Below are 19,079 nucleotides of genomic sequence, written 5' to 3'. Positions count from 1 at the left end.
ATGATACGATCACTATAAGAACAGAATATATTTCTAAACACTTTTACATGAATGTAGATGCTACGATGATTACGGCTAATCCTGAATGAATCGTGAATAATGATGTGAGAAAGTTACAGACACAAAAATTATACCCCCACCCAAAATGCTAGCATCCCCTACTATTGTAATAGGGTTAGCATGTCTTGGGGGTATGATATTTGTGCATCTGTAACTTTTTCACTCATTTTTATTTATTTTTATTTATTTAACCTTTATTTAACCAGGTAGGCAAATTGAGAACACGTTCTCATTTACAATTGCGACCTGGCCAAGATAAAGCAAAGCAGTTCGACACATACAACAACACATAGTTACACATGGAGTAAAAACAAACATATAGTCAATAATACAGTGAAAAAAAAAAAAAAAATAAGTCTATATACAATGTGAGCAAGTGAGGTGAGATAAGGGAGGTGAAGGCAAACAGATATATGTATAAATAAATAAAAATATAAAAAGGCCATGGAGGCGAAGTGAGTACAACACAGCAAGTAAAATAAAAACTAAAAAAAACACTGGAATGGTTGGTTTGCATTGGAAGAAAGTGCAAAGTAGAGACAGAAATAATGGGGTGCAAAGGAGCAAAATAAATTAATAAATAAATACAGTAGGTAAAGAGGTAGTTGTTTGGGCTAAATTGTAGATGGGTTATGTACAGGTGCAGTAATCTATGAGCTGCTCTGACAGCTGGTGCTTAAAGCTAGTGAGGGAGATAGGTGTTTCCAGTTTCAGAGATTTTTGTAGTTCGTTCCAGTCATTGGCAGCAGAGAACTGGAAGGAGAGGCGTCCAAAGGAAGAATTGGTTTTGGGGGTGACTAGAGAGATATACCTGCTGGAGCGCGTGCTACGGGTAGGTGCTGCTATGGTGACCAGCGAGCTGAGATAAGGGGGGACTTTACCTAGCAGGGTCTTGTAGATGACCTGGAACCAATGGGTTTGGCGACGAGTATGAAGCGAGGGCCAGCCAACGAGAGTGTACAGGTCGCAGTGGTGGGTAGTATATGGGGCTTTGGTGACAAAACGGATGGCACTGTGATAGACTGCATCCAATTTATTGAGTAGGGTTTTGGAGGCTATTTTGTAAATGACATCACCGAAGTCGAGGATTGGTAGGATGGTCAGTTTTACAAGGGTATGTTTGGCAGCATGAGTAAAGGATGCTTTGTTGCGGAATAGGAAGCCAATTCTAGATTTGACTTTGGATTGGAGATGTTTGATGTGGGTCTGGAAGGAGAGTTTACAGTCTAACCAGACACCTAGGTATTTGTAGTTGTCCACATATTCTAAGTCAGAGCCGTCCAAAGTAGTGATGTTGGACAGGCGGGCAGGAGCAGGCAGCGATCGGTTGAAGAGCATGCATTTGGTTTTACTTGTATTTAAGAGCAGTTGGAGGCCACGGAAGGAGAGTTGTATGGCATTGAAGCTCGCCTGGAGGGTTGTTAACACAGTGTCAAAAGAAGGGCCAGAAGTATACAGAATAGTGTCGTCTGCGTAGAGGTGGATCAGAGAATCACCAGCAGCAAGAGCGACATCATTGATGTAAACAGAGAAGAGAGTCGGTCCAAGAATTGAACCCTGTGGCACCCCCATAGAGACTGCCAGAGGCCCGGACAACAGACCCTCCGATTTGACACACTGAACTCTATCAGAGAAGTAGCTGGTGAACCAGGCGAGGCAATCATTAGAGAAACCAAGGCTGTCGAGTCTGCCAATGAGGATGTGGTGATTGACAGAGTCAAAAGCCTTGGCCAGGTCAATGAATACGGCTGCACAGTATTGTTTCCTATCGATGGCGGTTACGATATCGTTTATGACCTTGAGCGTGGCTGAGGTGCACCCATGACCAGCTCTGAAACCAGATTGCATAGCGGAGAAGGTGTGGTGTGATTCGAAATGGTCGGTAATCTGTTTGTTGACTTGGCTTTCGAAGACCTTAGAAAGGCAGGGTAGGATAGATATAGGTCTGTAGCAGTTAGGGTCAAGGGTGTCCCCCCCTTTGAAGAGGGGGATAACCGCAGCTGCTTTCCAATCTTTGGGGATCTTGGGGATCCCCTCATCATTATTCACGATTCATTCAGGATGATCCGTAATCATGGTAGCATCTACATTAATGTAGAGGTGTTTAGAAATATATTATATTCTTATTTACAAGAAAAGTGACTCCAAAATGATACAATACATTATTTACCATTCATTTCTGTTGGGCACAAAATGATCTGAAACACAACCAGAAAAAACAGCAAATTCATCCAACAAATTTGTAGAGCCACTAGGAATATTGGACCAAATACTAATCCTTTGACTACTTTAATACACATATAAGTGAATTTGTCCCAATACGTTTGGTCCCCTAAAATGTGGGTACTATGTACAAAAAGTGCTGTAATTTCTAAACAGTTCACCCGATATTGATTAAAATACACTCAAATTAAAGCTGACAATCTGCACTTTAACCTCACAGTCATTGTACCAAATCCAAAGTGCTGGAGTACAGAGCCAAAACAACAAAAAATGTGTCACTGTCCCAAAACTTTTGGAGCTCACTGTATACAGTATGTATATTGTTTGTACATTTGGTTGTTTATTGGTTGTATATTGCTTGGTTGTATTAGTCAGGGTTTCAAGAGGGGTTTTCTTGCCTGCGTAGTGGTGTGACAGACCATTACAGGAAGCCTCATAAAACCATGCTGTCTCAGCAGAGTGTTCAACCGAAACCACGGCCAACTCACTCTGATCCTCATCTACCACAGCCACATGGTTCACTCACCATCAACTCACCCCAGTCACCAAGAGCTGCATTCTTTAATATATTCAACAACAAAGCAAAACAAAATCAATCAAAACAAAACAACAACACAATGATACAAGGCATCCTTCATCATTATCATCCAGTGCTAACGTAACACAATTCTCCATCAACTATCCTCTCTAAATCTATGAATACAAAATCAACAAATGGAGAGAAAAAACCTTTAGGGAAAAAACGTTTTGGGGAAAAATACACAGTGAGGTTTGTCATGAAAGAAATAAAAAATATACACTATATGGCCTGTCTCCGGCCTTGGAGACAGTATTTGTTAAAGCAGGCCCACTTTAAGGACACACTCCATAAATTCTCTTTTCCCTGTGGCATAAACATGAAATACAAACATAATTAACTTAAAACAAAACATCAGTGTGTTCCTGTCCCTCTTCTTTTTGGGTTGTCATAATTGTGGTTTGCATACCAGATTGTCACCTTCAAAAAAGTGTCAGTGTGCACTTTTTAACGGTGATCGAAGTTACGGATGATGCCTTTAACTCGTAGATCCAGTGCAACAGGATAGTTGAAGTTTCAGAGATACCAGAGAGAGTGTCTAGGTTAGAGGTTGGGGTCCAATCTATTTTCCTTCATAGTAAATGTGTCAAGGGATACTGATTGTTTTTCTATCACAAATGTTCTCTCCTTCCTCCACCACATCCTCCTTTCTGTTCCCTTCCTCCTATCCTCATTCTCTTTCAGAAGTCCATGGACATCGATCTCTGCTGAGACATCTCACAGATGGATCTCATGCTCATCCCTCTGCGTACATACACATCACACCTCCCTCCTTCCACCTCCTCTTCTTCCTCCTCTTCCATCACCCTATCCTCCCTCCCCCTTACACGGTCCACCAGGCCCTCGCCTCCCACCAGTCCTACCTGTTTCATACTAGGCCAGCTCTTCTTCCTCAGGCTGCTGTTGACGCCTCTCAGAGAGTGTAGGGAGCCTGGCTGACCCTGGGTGAACTCGCCCCGGAAGGGGGGCAGCTCCATGGATCCTATGCCCACAGAAGAAGCACGTCGGCTGGGGTTGGCGGAGGCCTGGGAGCCACAGTGGTGCTCATGGATGCAGCGTGAAGTGGTGGAGGAACGTCTCAGAGCGTTGAGAGACTGGAGTTCTTCTGGTAGGTCGATGTCCGTAGACAACTCCTTAGGATGACAAAGATAATGATAACCATCTTCATACAGTGATCATCGTCATCATCCTCCTTACCACCGTCATCATCGTCATCTTCACTACTTTATAAACTAAGTGAAGTAAAGCAAAGTAAAATACAAGACTAAAACATCAGTAGCATAATAAACTACACTGAATAAAAATATAAACCCAACATGTAGCTGAAATTAAAAATCCAAGAAATGTTCCAAAAGTACAAAAAGCTTATTTCTCTCAAATTTTGTGCAGACATTCATTTACATTCCTATTAGTGAGCATTTCTCCTTTGCCAATATAATCTGTCAAGAAGCTGATTAAACAGCATGATCATTGCAATTGGTATGCTGACTGCAGGAATGTCCAGCAGAGCTTTTACCAGACAATTGGATGTTAATTTCTCTACCATAAGCTGCCTCCAACGTCGTTTTAGAGAATTTGGCGGTACGTCCAACCGACCTCACAACCGCATACCACGTGCTTCTTCACCTGCGGGATCATCTGAGGGGAGGTGGGGGGTGGGGGATGCTGAGGAGTATTTCTGTCTGTAATAAAGCCCTTTTGTGGGGAAAAACTCATTCTGATTGGCAGAGCCTTGCTCCCCAGTGGGTGGGCCTATGCCCTTCCAGGCCCACCCATGGCTGCACCCCTGCCTAGTCATGAAATCAATAGATTTAATTTATTTCAATTGACTGATTTCCTTATATGAACTGTAACTCAGAAAAATCATTGACATTTTTGCATGTTGCGTTTTATATTTTGGTTTGGTATATATCATTAAGTCTAGATGTTAAACCCACCTTCTCTCTGAGTGAGAAGAGTTCGTAGTGCGGAGGTTCAAACACTTCCTTGAAGTCAGCTCCATTGAAAAGGGCACTCTTCCGCGCCACCACCTGTTAACATACAAGGGTTAGGATCCCACAAGCGTGATAGACGCTTTATTTCTCTCGACGACCCAGACCCATGCCACTCGTAAAATAGTAACGAACTTCATTTTACGAATTTTGTTCATTCACACACAGACGATTGACTGTCAAACATAATTTGTAATATTTGTCAACATTTGGTTGCTTACACACCTTCTTGCGTGGCTGTTTGACCTGCACCAGTATGGAGATGATGAGGAGGAGGAGGACGAGTCCTGTAGACACACCTATAATTGTCCCATGGGTCTTAGTAATGTGATGGAATATACCTTTAGGCTTCTTCTCTACAGAGAGACAGAGAACGAGAGACTTAGGGTTCCAAAATTCCGATAACTTTTGCAAAATTCTTAGAAAACCTGGTGGAAGGATTCTGGATTTCCTGCTCATTCCCTACCGATTCCGGGAATCGTCCAACAAAAATGTGTTTTTCCTCTTGATGTGAAATATGAAGATGATATTATAAAAATATAATACAGTATAACATAACATGTGTCTCACCTTTACAGTTGCTCTCGTCCCAGGGAAAGACACAGTTCTGCACCCCGTTACACACCAGAGAGTTGTTGATGCACATGCTACTGTGACAGAAGAACATGTCGCCTGAACATGGGGCTGCAACACACACACGCACGCACACAGCACACACACACAAATCATTTTTTATTTCATCGATATGATGAGCCATTATGTTAGTTGTAACCTATACTAGCACAGTTATGCTACACTACATGACCAAAAGTATGTGGATGCCTGCTCGTCGAACATCTAATTCCAAAATCATGGGCATTCAAGTTCTTCCACACTGATCTCGACAAACCATTTCTGCATGGACCTTGCTTTGTGCACAGGGGCATTGTCTGTCATGCTGAAACAGGAAAGGGCTTTCCTCAAACTGTTGCCACAAAGTTGGAAGCACAGAATCGTCTAGAATGTCATTGCATGCTGTAGCGTTAAGATTTCCCTTCACTGGAACTAAGGTGCCTAGCCCGAACCATGAAAAACAGCCCCAGACCATTATTCCTTCTCCACCAAACTTTACAGTTGGCACTATGGATTGGGGCAGGTATAGTTCTCCTGTTCTCCTGCCATCCGCCAAACCCAGATTAGTCCGTTGGACTGGCAGATCGTTGAGTGTGATTCATCACTCCAGAACGCTTTTCCACTGCTCCAGAGTCCAATGGCGGCAAGAGTTACACGACTCCAGCCGATGCTTGGCATAGCAGATGATGATCTTAGGCTTGTGTGTGGCTGCTTGGCCATGGAAACCCATTTCATGAAACTCCTAATGAACAGTTCTTGTGCCGACGTTGATTCCAGAGGCGGTTTGGAACTCGGTAGCGAGTGTTGCAACCGAGGACAGACAATTTTTATGTGCTACGTGCTTCAGCACCCAGAAGTCCCGTTTTGTGAGCTTGTGTGAGCTACCATTTTGCGGCTGAGCAGTTGTTGCTTCTAGACATTTTCACTTCACAATAACAGCACTTACACTTGACCGGGGCAGCTCTAGCAGGGTATACATTTTACGAACTGACTTGTTGGACAGGTGGCATCCTATGAGGGTGCCACATTGAAATTCACTGAGCTCTTCAGTAAGGCCATTTTACTGCCAATGTTTGTCTATGGAGATTGCATGGCTTTGTGCTCGATTTTATACACCTGTCAGCAATGGGTGTGGCTGAAATAGCCGAATCCACTCATTTGAAGGGGTGTCCACATACTTTTATATATATAGTGTATTTAAACCTATAGCGTAAGAGGAAAAGAAATCTGAAACAGCTATGTGAAGTCTCAGCTACAAGAGGATACAATTATGTTACAGTTTTTTACACTTGCTTTGGTGCTATTTTCATAAGTATGTGGTGAATTTGTAATGCCCCCTATTGTATGTTCAGAATGTTTGATTGTGCATTCGTTGGGGTTTCACACATCTTTCTGAGTCATTCATGCAAAAACATTCATCAGTGATTCATGCAAATGTTTTCTGTCAAATACCATGAGAACATTTAATTCAGTCACCAATACATCAGATAATGATAGGCTCACCATTTAGTTATTTTAACTACCATTAAAGCCAATAGCAAAAAATACAAGATACACATTGCAAAACTGTTATTTTTGCAGTGCTGAATGAAACCAAGTAGTAGATGGTAAATATATTCCATATAGTATTTGATTATAATTTGACATGCACCATACAGTACACATAGTACATAGGACAAATCATCATAAATATGGGTATTGTTTAACAGTTGGCTACTTTATATTTTATATTTTGTATTTTTATTTAACCTTTATTTAACTAGGCAAGTCAGTTAAGAACAAATTCTTATTTTACAATGATGGCTACTGTAAGAATGTAGCACGGTTTTATAAGCACTTTCTGCCAGTGGAGGCTGCTGAGGGGAGGACGGCTCATAATAACTTTTTAGGGATAGGGGGCAGCATTTTCACTTTGGATGAATCGCGTGCCCATAGTGAACTGCCTCCTACTCTGTCCCAGATGCTAATATATGCATATTATTATTACTATTGGATAGAAAACACTCTGAAGTTTCTAAAACTGTTTGAATTATGTCTTTGAGTATAACAGAACTCATATGGCAGCGAAATTTCCAAACAGAAAGTGAAAATTCTGGGGCTGGTTGATGTTAAACTCATCGTCTATTCACATCCCAGTAAGATATGGATCTGTTCGCACTTCCTACGCCTTCCACGAGATGTCAACAGTCAGTAGAACGTGGAATGAAGCCTCTAGTGTGATGTGGGGCCGGATGGCAGCTATTTGAGTCAGTGGTCTGGGTAGAATGTTAGTTCCTGGTCACGCGCGCTAGTCGTGATATGGCCATGTGTTCCATTACTCTGTAGACAAAAACGAATGCTCCGGTTGGAACGTTATTGGATATATATGATAAATCCTGATGAGGACAGGGGGTGCTGTTGTCACTTTTTCTGGAACGTGTCCAATTTAAACGGCTTCCTACTCAATTCTTGCTCGTACAATATGCATATTATTATTATTATTGGATAGAAAACACTCTCTAGTTTCTATAACCGTTGGAATTATGTCTCTGAGTGATACAGAACTCATTCTACAGCACTTTCCCTGACATGGAGTGAGATTTCAGAAATCTTGGCCCCTGTTCCCAGGTCAGTTGTAATGTCCCTGTAAATGCTATGAGGATACAAACACTGCCTACGTCTTCCTCTAGATGTCAGTAAGTGGTGACACTTTGAAGGGAGTCGATTGCGCAATCAGGGCCTGTATAAAACACCAAAGACCGGAAGTACATGTCTTTTCTTCTCTGCGCCTGGTGCGCGATGGACGTCGGACTGGCCTCTTTCCAAGCTTTCGCTTAGCCAGTAATATATCGCCGGTCATGTTTCTACTCGTTATAGGTGTTAAAAACATCATAAGGTAGTTAATTTAAACCGTTTTATGGCAATTTATATCCGTTTAGTGCGATTTTATGGCATTTCTGTGTGACGCACTTCCAAGTGCTGGGCACTTTTCTAGTACATGGTGAACATTAGTGGCCATTTCGACCGGACAAGAGGACGTCTTTCGACCAAAAGACGATTAGACCGGAGAAAGGATTCATTGCCCAAGATTCTGATGGCAGTTCAGCTAATAGTAAGAACTATTTATGATGATAAATCGTTGTTATGTCGAAAAATGTTAAACGCTTATGCCGCCATTTTCTTTGGGGTAGCTTCGCTTTGGCGCAACCTGTATTGAAAAGTAAGGATAATTTAAAAAATGTAATTCAGCGATTGCATTAAGAACTAAATTGTCTTTCAATCGCTGTCCAACCTGTATTTTTTAGTCAAGTTTATGAGTATTTATGTATAAGACTAGATCACTGTCCAATATGGCGCCCGACATTTTCTGACCAGCTGGGCTACTTTTCTCATTGTATAACCACGATTTTGGTGGCTAAATATGCACATTTTCGAACAAACTCTATATGTATGTTGTAATATGATGTTACAGGAGTGTCATCTGAAGAATTCTGAGAAGGTTAGTGAAAAAATTTATACATTTTGGTGGTGATAATGCTATCGCTCTTTTTGCCGTGAATCAATGCTGGGGTAATGTTTGCACATGTCGTATGCTAATATAACGATTAATTGTGTTTTCTCTGTAAGACACTTAGAAAATCTGAAATATTGTCTGGATTCACAGGATCTGTGTCTTTCAATTAGTGTAAGCTGTGTATTTTTAAGAAATGTTTTATGATTAGTAATTAGGTAATACACGTTGCTCTCTGTATTTATTCTAGTCGAGTTGTGATGGTGGGTGCAATTGTAAACTATGATTTCTACCTGAAATATGCACATTTTTCTAACAAAACCTATCCTATACAATAAATATGTTATCAGACTGTCATCTGATGAGGTTGTTTCTTGGTTAGTGGCTATCAATATCTTTATTTGGCCGAATTGGTGATAGCTACTGGTGGAGAGAAAAAATGGTGGACAAAGAAAAATGGTGTCTTTTGCTAACGTGGTTAGCTAATAGATTTACATATTGTGTCTTCCCTGTAAAACATTTAAAAAATCGGACATGTTGGCTGGATTCACACGATCTGTATCTTTCATTAGCTGTATTGGACTTGTTAATGTGTGAAAGTTAAATATTTCAAAAAAATATTTATTTTGAATTTCGCGCTCTGCCTTTTCAGTGGAATGTGGGAGGAGTTCCGCTAGCGGAACCCCAGTCCCAGACAGGATAACAACATCCTGAAGATTAATTCTCTACTTAATTTGACCAGTTTATTCGACCTGGAATATAACTTTTTGAAGTTTTCGTCCGAGTTCGCCTGGACCGGTGCCAGCGTTTGGACATGTGAACTAAACGTGCCTGCAAAAGTACACTAGTAATGGACATTATCGAACAAAACAACGATTTATTGTGGAACTAGGATTCCTGGCACTGCATTCTGATGAAAGATCATCAAAGGTAAGGGAATATTTATGATGTCATTTCGTATTTCTGTTGACTCCAACAAGGCGGAGAAATGTTGTGTATTTCTGAGCGCTGTCTCAGATTATTGCTGTCACGTTCTGACCATTGTTCTTTTGTGTTTTTGTTGTTTTAGTGTTGGTCAGGACGTGAGCTGAGTGGGCATTCTATGTTGTCTGTTTCTATGTGGGTTTCTTGTTTGGCCTGATATGGTTCTCAATCAGAGACAGGTGTTTTGCGTTGTCTCTGATTGGGAACCATATTTAGGTAGCCTGTTTTGTGTTGGGGTTTGTGGGTGGTTGTCTTCTGTCTTTGTGTCTATGCACCAGATAGGACTGTTTCGGTTTTTCACATTTGTTGTTTTGGTATTTTGTAGTATTCACGTTTTTGTCATTATTAAAACATGATAAACACTAACCACGCTGCGCTTTGGTCCGATCCCTGCTACACCTCCTCTTCAGACAAAGAGGAGGAAATCTGCCGTTACAATTGCATGGTATGCTTTTTCCCAAAGTTTAAAAAAAATCTGACACAGCGGTTGCATTAAGAACAAGTGTTACTTTAATTATATGTAAAACATGTATCTTTCATCAAAGTTTATCATGAGTATTTCTGTTATTTGACGTGGCTCTCTGTAATTACTCCAGATATTTGGAGGCATTTCTGAACATGGTGCCAATGTAAACCGAGATTTGTGGATATAAATATGCACATTATCGAACAAAACATAAATGTATTGTGTAACATGATGTCCTATGAGTGTCCTTTGATGAAGATTATCAAAGGTTAGTGATTAATTTTATCTCTATTTTTGCTTTTGTGACTCTATCTTTGGCTGGGAAAATGGCTGTGTGTTTTTTGGATTTGGTGGTGATCTAACATAAATATATGTTGTGTTTTCGCTGTAAAACATTTTAAAAATCGGACACGATGGGTAGATTAACTTCTACTTGGCCACAATCCCGGATCCGGGAGCACCCTCATCAGTAAAAAAGCTGACTAGCATAGCCTAGCAAAGCGCCACAAGTAAATACTAGCATCTAAATATCATGAAATCACAAGTCCAAGACACCAGATGAAAGATACACATCTTGTGAATCCAGCCATCATTTCCGATTTTTAAAATGTTTTACAGGGAAAACACAATATGTATTTCTATTAGCTAACCACGATAGCAAAAGACCCAACCGCATATTTTCACCATTTTTTTACTGCATAGGTAGCTATCACAAATTCGACCAAATAAAGATATAAATGGTCACTAACCAAGAAACAACTTCATCAGATGACAGTCTGATAACATATTTATTGTATAGCATATGTTTTGTTCGAAACATGTGCATATTTCAGGTATAAATCATAGTTTTACATTGCAGTAGTCTCACCAAAGCAGCTAGAATAACTACAGAAACCAACGTGAAATACCTAAATACTCATCATAAAACATTTATGAAAAATACACGGTGTACAGCAAATGAAAGACCAACATCTTGTGAATCCAGCCAATATTTCATATTTTTTAAGTGTTTTACAGCGAAAACACAATATAGCATTATATTAGCTTACTACAATAGCCTACCACACAGCAGCATTCATTCAAGACACGTTAGCGATAGCGAATAAACCAGCAAAAGATATTAATTTTTTCACTAACCTTCTCAAACTTCATTAGATGACAGTCCTATAACATCATATTACACAATACATATATGGTTTGTTCGAAAATTTGCATATTTAGCGGCACAAATCGTGGTTGAACAATGTGAATACGTAGTGAAAATGCCGAAATATTGTCAGGAGAAATCTTGGAGAGGCACCTATTCTAATCAAATAACTAATCATAAGCTTTACTAAAAAATACATGTTGGACAGCAAATTAAAGATACACTAGTTCAACCGCTGTGTTAGATTTTTAAAATTAACTTTAGTACGACTTACAGCTTACGTTATAGCGATACAGCGCCCAAAATCTGCGCCCAAATTAAAAATGTCTAAACATTTTCGACAGATATACAAAAAACATCATAAATCGTTCCTACTATTTGATGAGCTTCCATCAGAATCTTGTACAAGTTGTCCTTTGTCCAGAATAATCGTTGCTCGGTTGTAGAATGTCGTCTTCATCTGTAGAACGCTAGCCAACGTTAGCCATGCAGCACAGAAGTGTCCAAATCCCCAGAACGCATCACAAAGAAAATATCGAAAATCGGAATAAACTTATATAAACTGATATAAGTCGGTTTAATATAACTAGTTGATGATGTTTTTAACACATATATCGAATAAAATCAGAGCCGGATATATCTAAGGCCTATAACGACAGCTTTTCAGAACGCAATCCTGAGGTCTGTCTCGCGCCAAGACGAACGGTGAAAAGACTACACCCACGGTTCCAAGAGCTCTTGTTCGGCCTCAGATCTAGCTAGACACCCCATTCCAATTCTCACTGCCTACTGACATCTAGGGGAAGGCGTATGCAGTGCATGTAGACCCATAGATTCCATGCAAATTAATAAACTGACCCTGGAACAGAGCCCTCGATTTCAGATTTCTCACTTCCTGACAGGAAGTTTGCTGCAAAATGAGTTCTGTTTTACTCACAGATATAATTAAAACGGTTTTAGAAACTAGAGAGTGTTTTCTATCCAATAGTAATAATAATATGCATATTGTACGAGTAAGAATTGAGTACGAGGCAGTTTAATTTGGGAACGATTTTTTACAAAGTGAGAACAGCGCCCCCCTATTGAGAAAATAGGGCAGACGGCCGACTCTGACCTGCTGAGATGTTTATCTTTCATTTGCTGTATTGGACTTGTTAATGTGTGAAAGTTACATATTTCTAAAAAATACTTTTGAATTTCGCACGCTGCCTTTTCAGCGGAATGTTGTGGGTGTTCCGCTAGCGGAACCCCTGGGCTAGAAAGGATAATGGCCGGAATGGAGTAAATGGAATGGTGTCACATTTCTTTTGGTTTTCATGTGTTTTATATCATTCCATTTACTCCATACCAGCCATTACACTATTCCAGCCATTATTAGGGACTGTCCTCTTTTCAGCAGCCTCCACTGATTTCTGCCCAATGGAACATTGTACAAGATCACCTTTTCTACATGACTTGTCAACTAATACAGTATCACCTGTTTCTCAGCTTACAGTGTATCAATGAAATTCAGATATTGAGTGGAATATCTTGTAATACAACCCAGGTATTTCAGCAGTGCATTTTATGCTACACTATCATTCCAAATGGTAGCACATAGTGGAAAAAGGCACTATGTGCTACCATTTGTAATTATAGTGTAGTATAAAATGCACTGCTGAAATACTTGGGTTGTATAACTGTAACGGCAGTCTATTTCATCCTCCTCATCGGACGAGGAGAGGCGAGAAGGATCGGAGGACCAATGTACAGCGTGGTAAGTTTCCATGATTTAATAACATGAAAACAATATACAATTACAAAATAACAAAACAAACTAACCGTCACAGTCCCGTGTGGCACAAACACTGTCACAGAAAACAACCACCCACAAATCCCCAACACAAAACAAGCCACCTATATATGATTCTCAATCAGGGACAACGATTGACAGCTGCCTCTGATTGAGAACCATATTAGGCTGAACACAAAAACAGGCAAACTAGACACACAACATTGAATGCCCACCCAGCTCACGTCCTGACCAACACTAAAACAAGCACAACACATAAGAACTCTGGTCAGGACGTGACAATAACAATATATTCCACTCATTATTTGAATTTCATTGATACACCTGAGTCATATCCATATATGATTTGGTTTAACATTCAAACATAAAATGCTGTCAAATTGATACATTTATGAGGTAGAAATATAGAATTTTACAGTGTTCAGCAGCTATCAAACTATATACGTTAACTAGGCACTACATCACTTTGGCTCAGTAGTTACCAGTTTGAGTAGTTTGATAAAGTGATAATTAATTGTATTGTTAACAAATGACAATAAATTATATCAAAAGTAAAGTGAATATTGAATTTTGAAAAGCAGATACTTAGATTGAATATGTATCTACATTTAAAGAGTGATTTGGTGCAGTGAACAAGTGACTTTGTGAATGTTTTTGTTGTACTCAGTCAGTTGAAAATGTCCTTAGAGTTTTGAAACATGAGCCATTTTGATGATCTGTTTTGATTTTTGTGCTTAAGAGTTGTGAAAATGTACCACATACTGTACTTGTAAAGAAAATCACGAAAGTGATAAAAAAAAGTAAGTATGAGCAATAGAAATACAGGAGAGTTACAAAGAGGTCAAGTGAGAGAGACACACAGTAGATAAGGATGAGATGAAGAAAGCGGGAAAGGGGAAGCGTAAGACAGATTCAGTGAAAGAGTGAGCCTGTGAGGGAAAGAGAGAGAGATAGAAAGAGTGATAGAGAGGTAAAGTGAGTGGGTGATAGACTCATGGTAGGCCAAACAGGTGAAGAAAGGGGTGAAGAGAAAGACAGAAAGAACGTGTTGGACTCACGGTCTGCGAAAGACGTGAAGAGCATGCGAAAGCGGCTGAGTCTGCTGCCTTCGTCGGCCCACATCCTGACCACGCCCACCCCGTTGTCAAGCATTACGTCAGTGGCAACGGTACTGCAGAACTTGGCCTGCAGCGACCATGATGGCACAGTAAATAAACAATGAATTAAAATGATAAAACATGATGATATGACAAGCAAAAAGTATGACAACAATAAGCTCATTATCACATGTATCACTGCACAACCTTTTTTCCGATAAGTAGTTAATATTGATTAGTGCTAACTCTAGTTTTATTATGAATGCGCACAATGTGGGAATGATATGCATTACTGCATAGTAGTGAGTGAGAGAGTGAGTCAGTGAATGAGTTCTCATTTCAACTCCTACCTTGAGGTCCTCTATGGCACTGCTGCCGTCGTACACGGCCACAAAGTTCTTCTTACACTCGTTGGAATTCTCCAGCTGATACTCCAGAAACCGCAGGTAGATCTGACCAAGACAAAAGGGAGAGAAACAGATGGATGGAGGGAGGGGAGGGAGTTGTTAAAGAGGGTAGATATAGATATTTAGATATAGATATTTAGATATAGATTTTTAGATATAGATATTTAGATATAGAGAGTTGAGACATGTCATAGAGGTGTAATAGACCTTGAAGTTGGGCGGAGCTCGTATGGTCCAGATACAGTCGACCGCCTGGTCAGGTTTGACTTTGTCCTCCTCCTCCACCTGACCGGACCGGATCATACCATCAGCTCCACTTAGCTCAAACTGACAGTCTGACAGATAGGGGGGGGGGGGGGGGGGAAAGACAGGGAGAAAGAGAGGTGATAGGGTGGGATGAAGAAACACATATGATCTTGTTAAATCCAGTTAAATAAAGTGTTATATTATTGTTATCTAGTTGAAGAAGGGGTTAAAGTGTTGATAAATTACCTGGAATAGGATTTAATATTCCTCCCACGTGGAGGTGAAACTCTGGGTCTGAAAAGAAGCTGAAGTCAATGTTTGCTCCTAAGATGTGTTACCTACAGTAAAGTGCTAACTGTGGTTGAGGCAAATTACTTGCAGAAAATATGTACTGGACCCGGCTAGATGTGTTATGTTGGATTGAGTTAGCCACTCCCTACAGTAAAAGTGTGTGTTGTGGTTCATTAGCTGTGGTTCAGGTAAATTACTTGCGGTCAAGGTAAGTATAGAAGTGTATTGCCTGTGTAAAAGGTGTGTTGTGGTTCATTAGCTGTGGCTTAGGTAAATTACTTGCGGTAAAGGTAAGTATAGAAGTGTATTGCCTGTGTAAAAGGTGTGTTGTGGTTCATTAGCTGTGGCTTAGGTAAATTACCTGCGGTAAAGGTAAGTATAGAAGTGTATTGCCTGTGTAAAAGGTGTGTTGTGGTTCATTAGCTGTGGCTTAGGTAAATTACCTGCGGTAAAGGTGTACTGGACCCTGAAGCCCAGTCCCTCCAGCTCCTCATCACTGGAGAAGCGGATCCAGATGAATCGTCCGCTGGAGAGCACCAGGCCTGGGCTGGAGGAGCCACAGAAGCGGTTGATCAGAGGAGAGAAACTGAACGGACCATCTCTCACCTCGATGTGGTCGAAACGACACTCAAAGGATGGCTCAATGTAAAAGATGTCATCAAACAGAAGCTCGATCCTCTGGCGGGGCAGGGCTGGGAGGGGAAGGAGAGTAGGTGTCACTATTTGGCCAAGGTAGAAAGGGCGCAAATATGACGCTCTGTGTCAAGATATGTAAGAGTTTTAATCCATGAGTGTGTGTGTGTGTGTGTGTGTGTGTGTGTGTGTGTGTGTGTGTGTGTGTGTGTGTGTGTGTGTGTGTGTGTGTGTGTGTGTGTGTGTGTGTGTGTGTGTGTGTGTGTGTGTGTGTGTGCGTGCGTGCGTGCGTGCGTGTGTGCGTGCGTGCGTGTGTGTGTGTGCGTGTGTGTGTGTTACCTTCCAGTATGTAGAGGCACTCCTTGTTGGGAGGGTAGATTTTAGGGTAGTTTGGAGAGCTGAACTGCCCCCCGTTGATGTTTCTGATCCAGGTGCCACACTGTTGGGCATTCTGGGAAATCTTACCCACATTCTGAGAGTCTACGGATGCCATGGAAAAAACAATCACACCACACACCAGGAAGTAAACATTTATTAGTACAGTGATGTCACCGATATTATTCAGGTGTAGAAACAGCTTGATTATGAGGGTACTTATATATAATGGGGGTGACTCCAAAAGCACTGTCTTAGTTTGATTTCCAAACTTGAAATTAACACACATGAATTAACGTATGTATTCCTTGAAAGACATCACATACTCAACAAATCACAACTGAGTTTCTGTGACATTTCAGATATTGAATACACTGAACAAAAATATGAATGCAACATGCAACAATTTCAAAGAATTTACTGAGTTACAGTTCATATACGAAATCAGTCAATTTAAATAAATTCATTAGGTCCTAATCTATGAATTTCACATGACTGGGGATACAGTATGTATCTACTGGCCACAGAAAGCTTTAAAAAAAATAGGCCTCAGGACCTCGTCATGGTATTTTTGTGCATTTAAATTGCCATCAATAAAATGCAATTGTGTTCGTTGTTCGTAGCTTATGCCTACCCATACCAGGTGGATGGATTATGTTGGCAAAAAAAAAAACGCTCACTAACAGGGATGTAAACACATTTGTGCCTGTGAGAGAAATTGCAAGATTATGTTATAATACTTTTATTGCATCAAATGGTTGTTTTATTCGACAGAATAGAGTATTCTCATAGCTTTTGTGTGTGTGTTCTACTGAGGATGGGCCTCTGGGAGATAACACTGACAGAGGAGATTTACGATGTCTTTGGGTGATAAAACCTAAAGAGCATTCCAGAGCATGAGTTAATGTTTCTGTTCTATATGGTACCAGAGAGCGATGGTTCCAGTTTGGAGTCGGAGGGCCAGACACTGGTCTATACAATGACAACTGTTGACACAGCAGATGCTGCCTGCTATGTATTATAGGTATCTTTCATACAAATCTTAACTTTGAGACCCATTCTATATATCTGTTGTTCGTCATGTAGGTTGAAAGGGGTGTATCTTTCCTATAAAAGAGCTCAGTAGCCTTTGTGTTGCAGCTCTCAACGGATCATTAGAAACGGTGATTTGTCGACAAGCCATTGATATTGCAAAGCTCTCACTATTAAAGATTTAGTTTAAGTATAACTCTGCTCTTGAAACATTGGACCAACACTTTACATGTTGCATTTATATTTTTGTTCATTGAATTAAAACAAACATTCACCCTAAATAGAACACATTTCTGCCATACAAATGAGATCACACCCACCTTTGGTTTTCTGTGCCAGCGCAAAGCCTTCCTCTATCAGAAAGAGAGCTACCCAGACTGGATGGGGGTTGAATAAGGCATAGAGAGTAAATCAGGAGAGAGAGAGAGAGAGAGAGAGAGAGAGAGAGAGAGAGAGAGAGAGAGAGAGAGAGTTTGAGGGATAAAGAATAAAAAGACACACACTCTGAAGCCCAAGGACCATCAGCGGCGCAGCTGCTACTGGTGTTTCACAGAGTGTGTGTGGCAAGAGACAGCACGCTGAGGGAGCTGTCACTTCAGCATCACTGGGCCGCTTGCGCACTGAATCACCCGCTTTTCTACCATGAGCTGATGTGGGCATCCTGCGCCTCTGACTAATGTCTGTCAACTGAGCATCCATTGCTGATGAAAAGGAAAAGTAAATGGATACACAAACGCATGCAGGCTCGCGCGCGCAAACACAACACACACGCAAACAGAGGCCGACCAGCAAAACAACCACACCAAGAAAGAGGCTGACAGATGGCACACACACCCACACCCAGTCTAAACTCACATATGTACATCTCCTCCTCCGCTCAGTTTCCTCACAGGATGGCTTGCTGTTAATAGGCTACAAAGCTTTTCTTCGTTCCTTGCTTTCTTCCTTACATACCCGCCTCCTTTACGCTTATCAGGGTAAAACGTTATAATCGACTTTTACAAACCACAATCGACTCCGAATCCCTGTCATCTCAAATAATGAAAAAAAATGAACGGAAATCATCATTATCCAAAACTGGCTACTTGTTCAATAAAAATCCCACGAAGTGATGAAGCCTCTGTAAATATTGATTCCTTGTGTAGATGGGTAAAGTATTGTTTTGAGAAACATGAAACTAAAAGTTCTGTTTCATTTGTAGGTTCAGCCATTCAGAGAAAGAGACTCTCTCACTTTCTCTCTCGGAACTAGCTGGCTGCGGCCCTTTATAAAGATTGGACACTGCTGGCGCAGGCACCGCAGTCGCTCATCGCGCATGCACCCCCCCCCCCCCCCCCCCTCCATGATTCCCTTTACTCCTTCGTTTTTTTCGAGCGTTTGATTAATAGGGATAACCAACTGTCGTTATTTTTGATTTGATTGTTTAATCACCAAAAAAATAAAAATAATAATAATCATGTTTTCAATTGTTTTTGTTTCAGCAGTGTCTCTCTACCTGTCACCCACCCACCCAAGCACGCACGCACGCACGCACGCACACACACACACACACACACGCACATACAGGCTGTGCCAGAAGCACATTATTCTTATTATGCATCTATTACACTCAATTCAATTTAAGGTGCTTTATTGGCATGGGAAACATGTTTACAC

General features: G+C 40.8%; 1 protein-coding gene across 2 annotated transcripts; it reads right to left on the bottom strand.

The window, feature by feature from the left end:
• Positions 1-2,825: 2,825 nt before the first annotated feature.
• neto2b (neuropilin (NRP) and tolloid (TLL)-like 2b) lies at positions 2,826-18,683 on the bottom strand. Of its 2 annotated transcripts, XM_055940123.1 has the most exons (12): positions 18,279-18,683; positions 17,744-17,800; positions 16,356-16,496; positions 15,827-16,075; positions 15,339-15,386; positions 15,054-15,181; positions 14,790-14,891; positions 14,401-14,527; positions 5,422-5,535; positions 5,077-5,207; positions 4,798-4,890; positions 2,826-3,993 (listed from the first exon to the last, which is right to left on the bottom strand). In XM_055940123.1, exons 1-12 carry the CDS (start codon positions 18,286-18,288, stop codon positions 3,541-3,543), a joined length of 1,653 nt encoding a protein of 550 aa, XP_055796098.1. In that variant the 5' UTR covers positions 18,289-18,683; the 3' UTR covers positions 2,826-3,540. The 2 variants fall into 2 exon arrangements, with proteins under 2 accessions (XP_055796098.1, XP_055796100.1); XM_055940125.1 differs by lacking the exon at positions 17,744-17,800.
• Between the last annotated feature and the right edge of the window lie 396 nt (positions 18,684-19,079).

This window comes from Salvelinus fontinalis, chromosome 12 (genome assembly GCF_029448725.1).
Source record: "Salvelinus fontinalis isolate EN_2023a chromosome 12, ASM2944872v1, whole genome shotgun sequence".
Taxonomy (NCBI): domain Eukaryota; kingdom Metazoa; phylum Chordata; class Actinopteri; order Salmoniformes; family Salmonidae; genus Salvelinus; species Salvelinus fontinalis.
Note: the sequence above shows the minus strand (reverse complement) of the source record. Positions and strands in the feature narration are given on the sequence as shown.

Bases quoted from the DNA above. Each gene is read 5' to 3' on its own strand.
- neto2b (XM_055940123.1), bottom strand. The intron at 5,536-14,400 runs GTGAGTCCAACA...TGTGTGTTGCAG, and splicing joins CTTCACGTCTTTCGCAGACC to CCCCATGTTCAGGCGACATG. The intron at 3,994-4,797 runs GTGGGTTTAACA...TGTCATCCTAAG, and splicing joins TCTTCTCACTCAGAGAGAAG to GAGTTGTCTACGGACATCGA.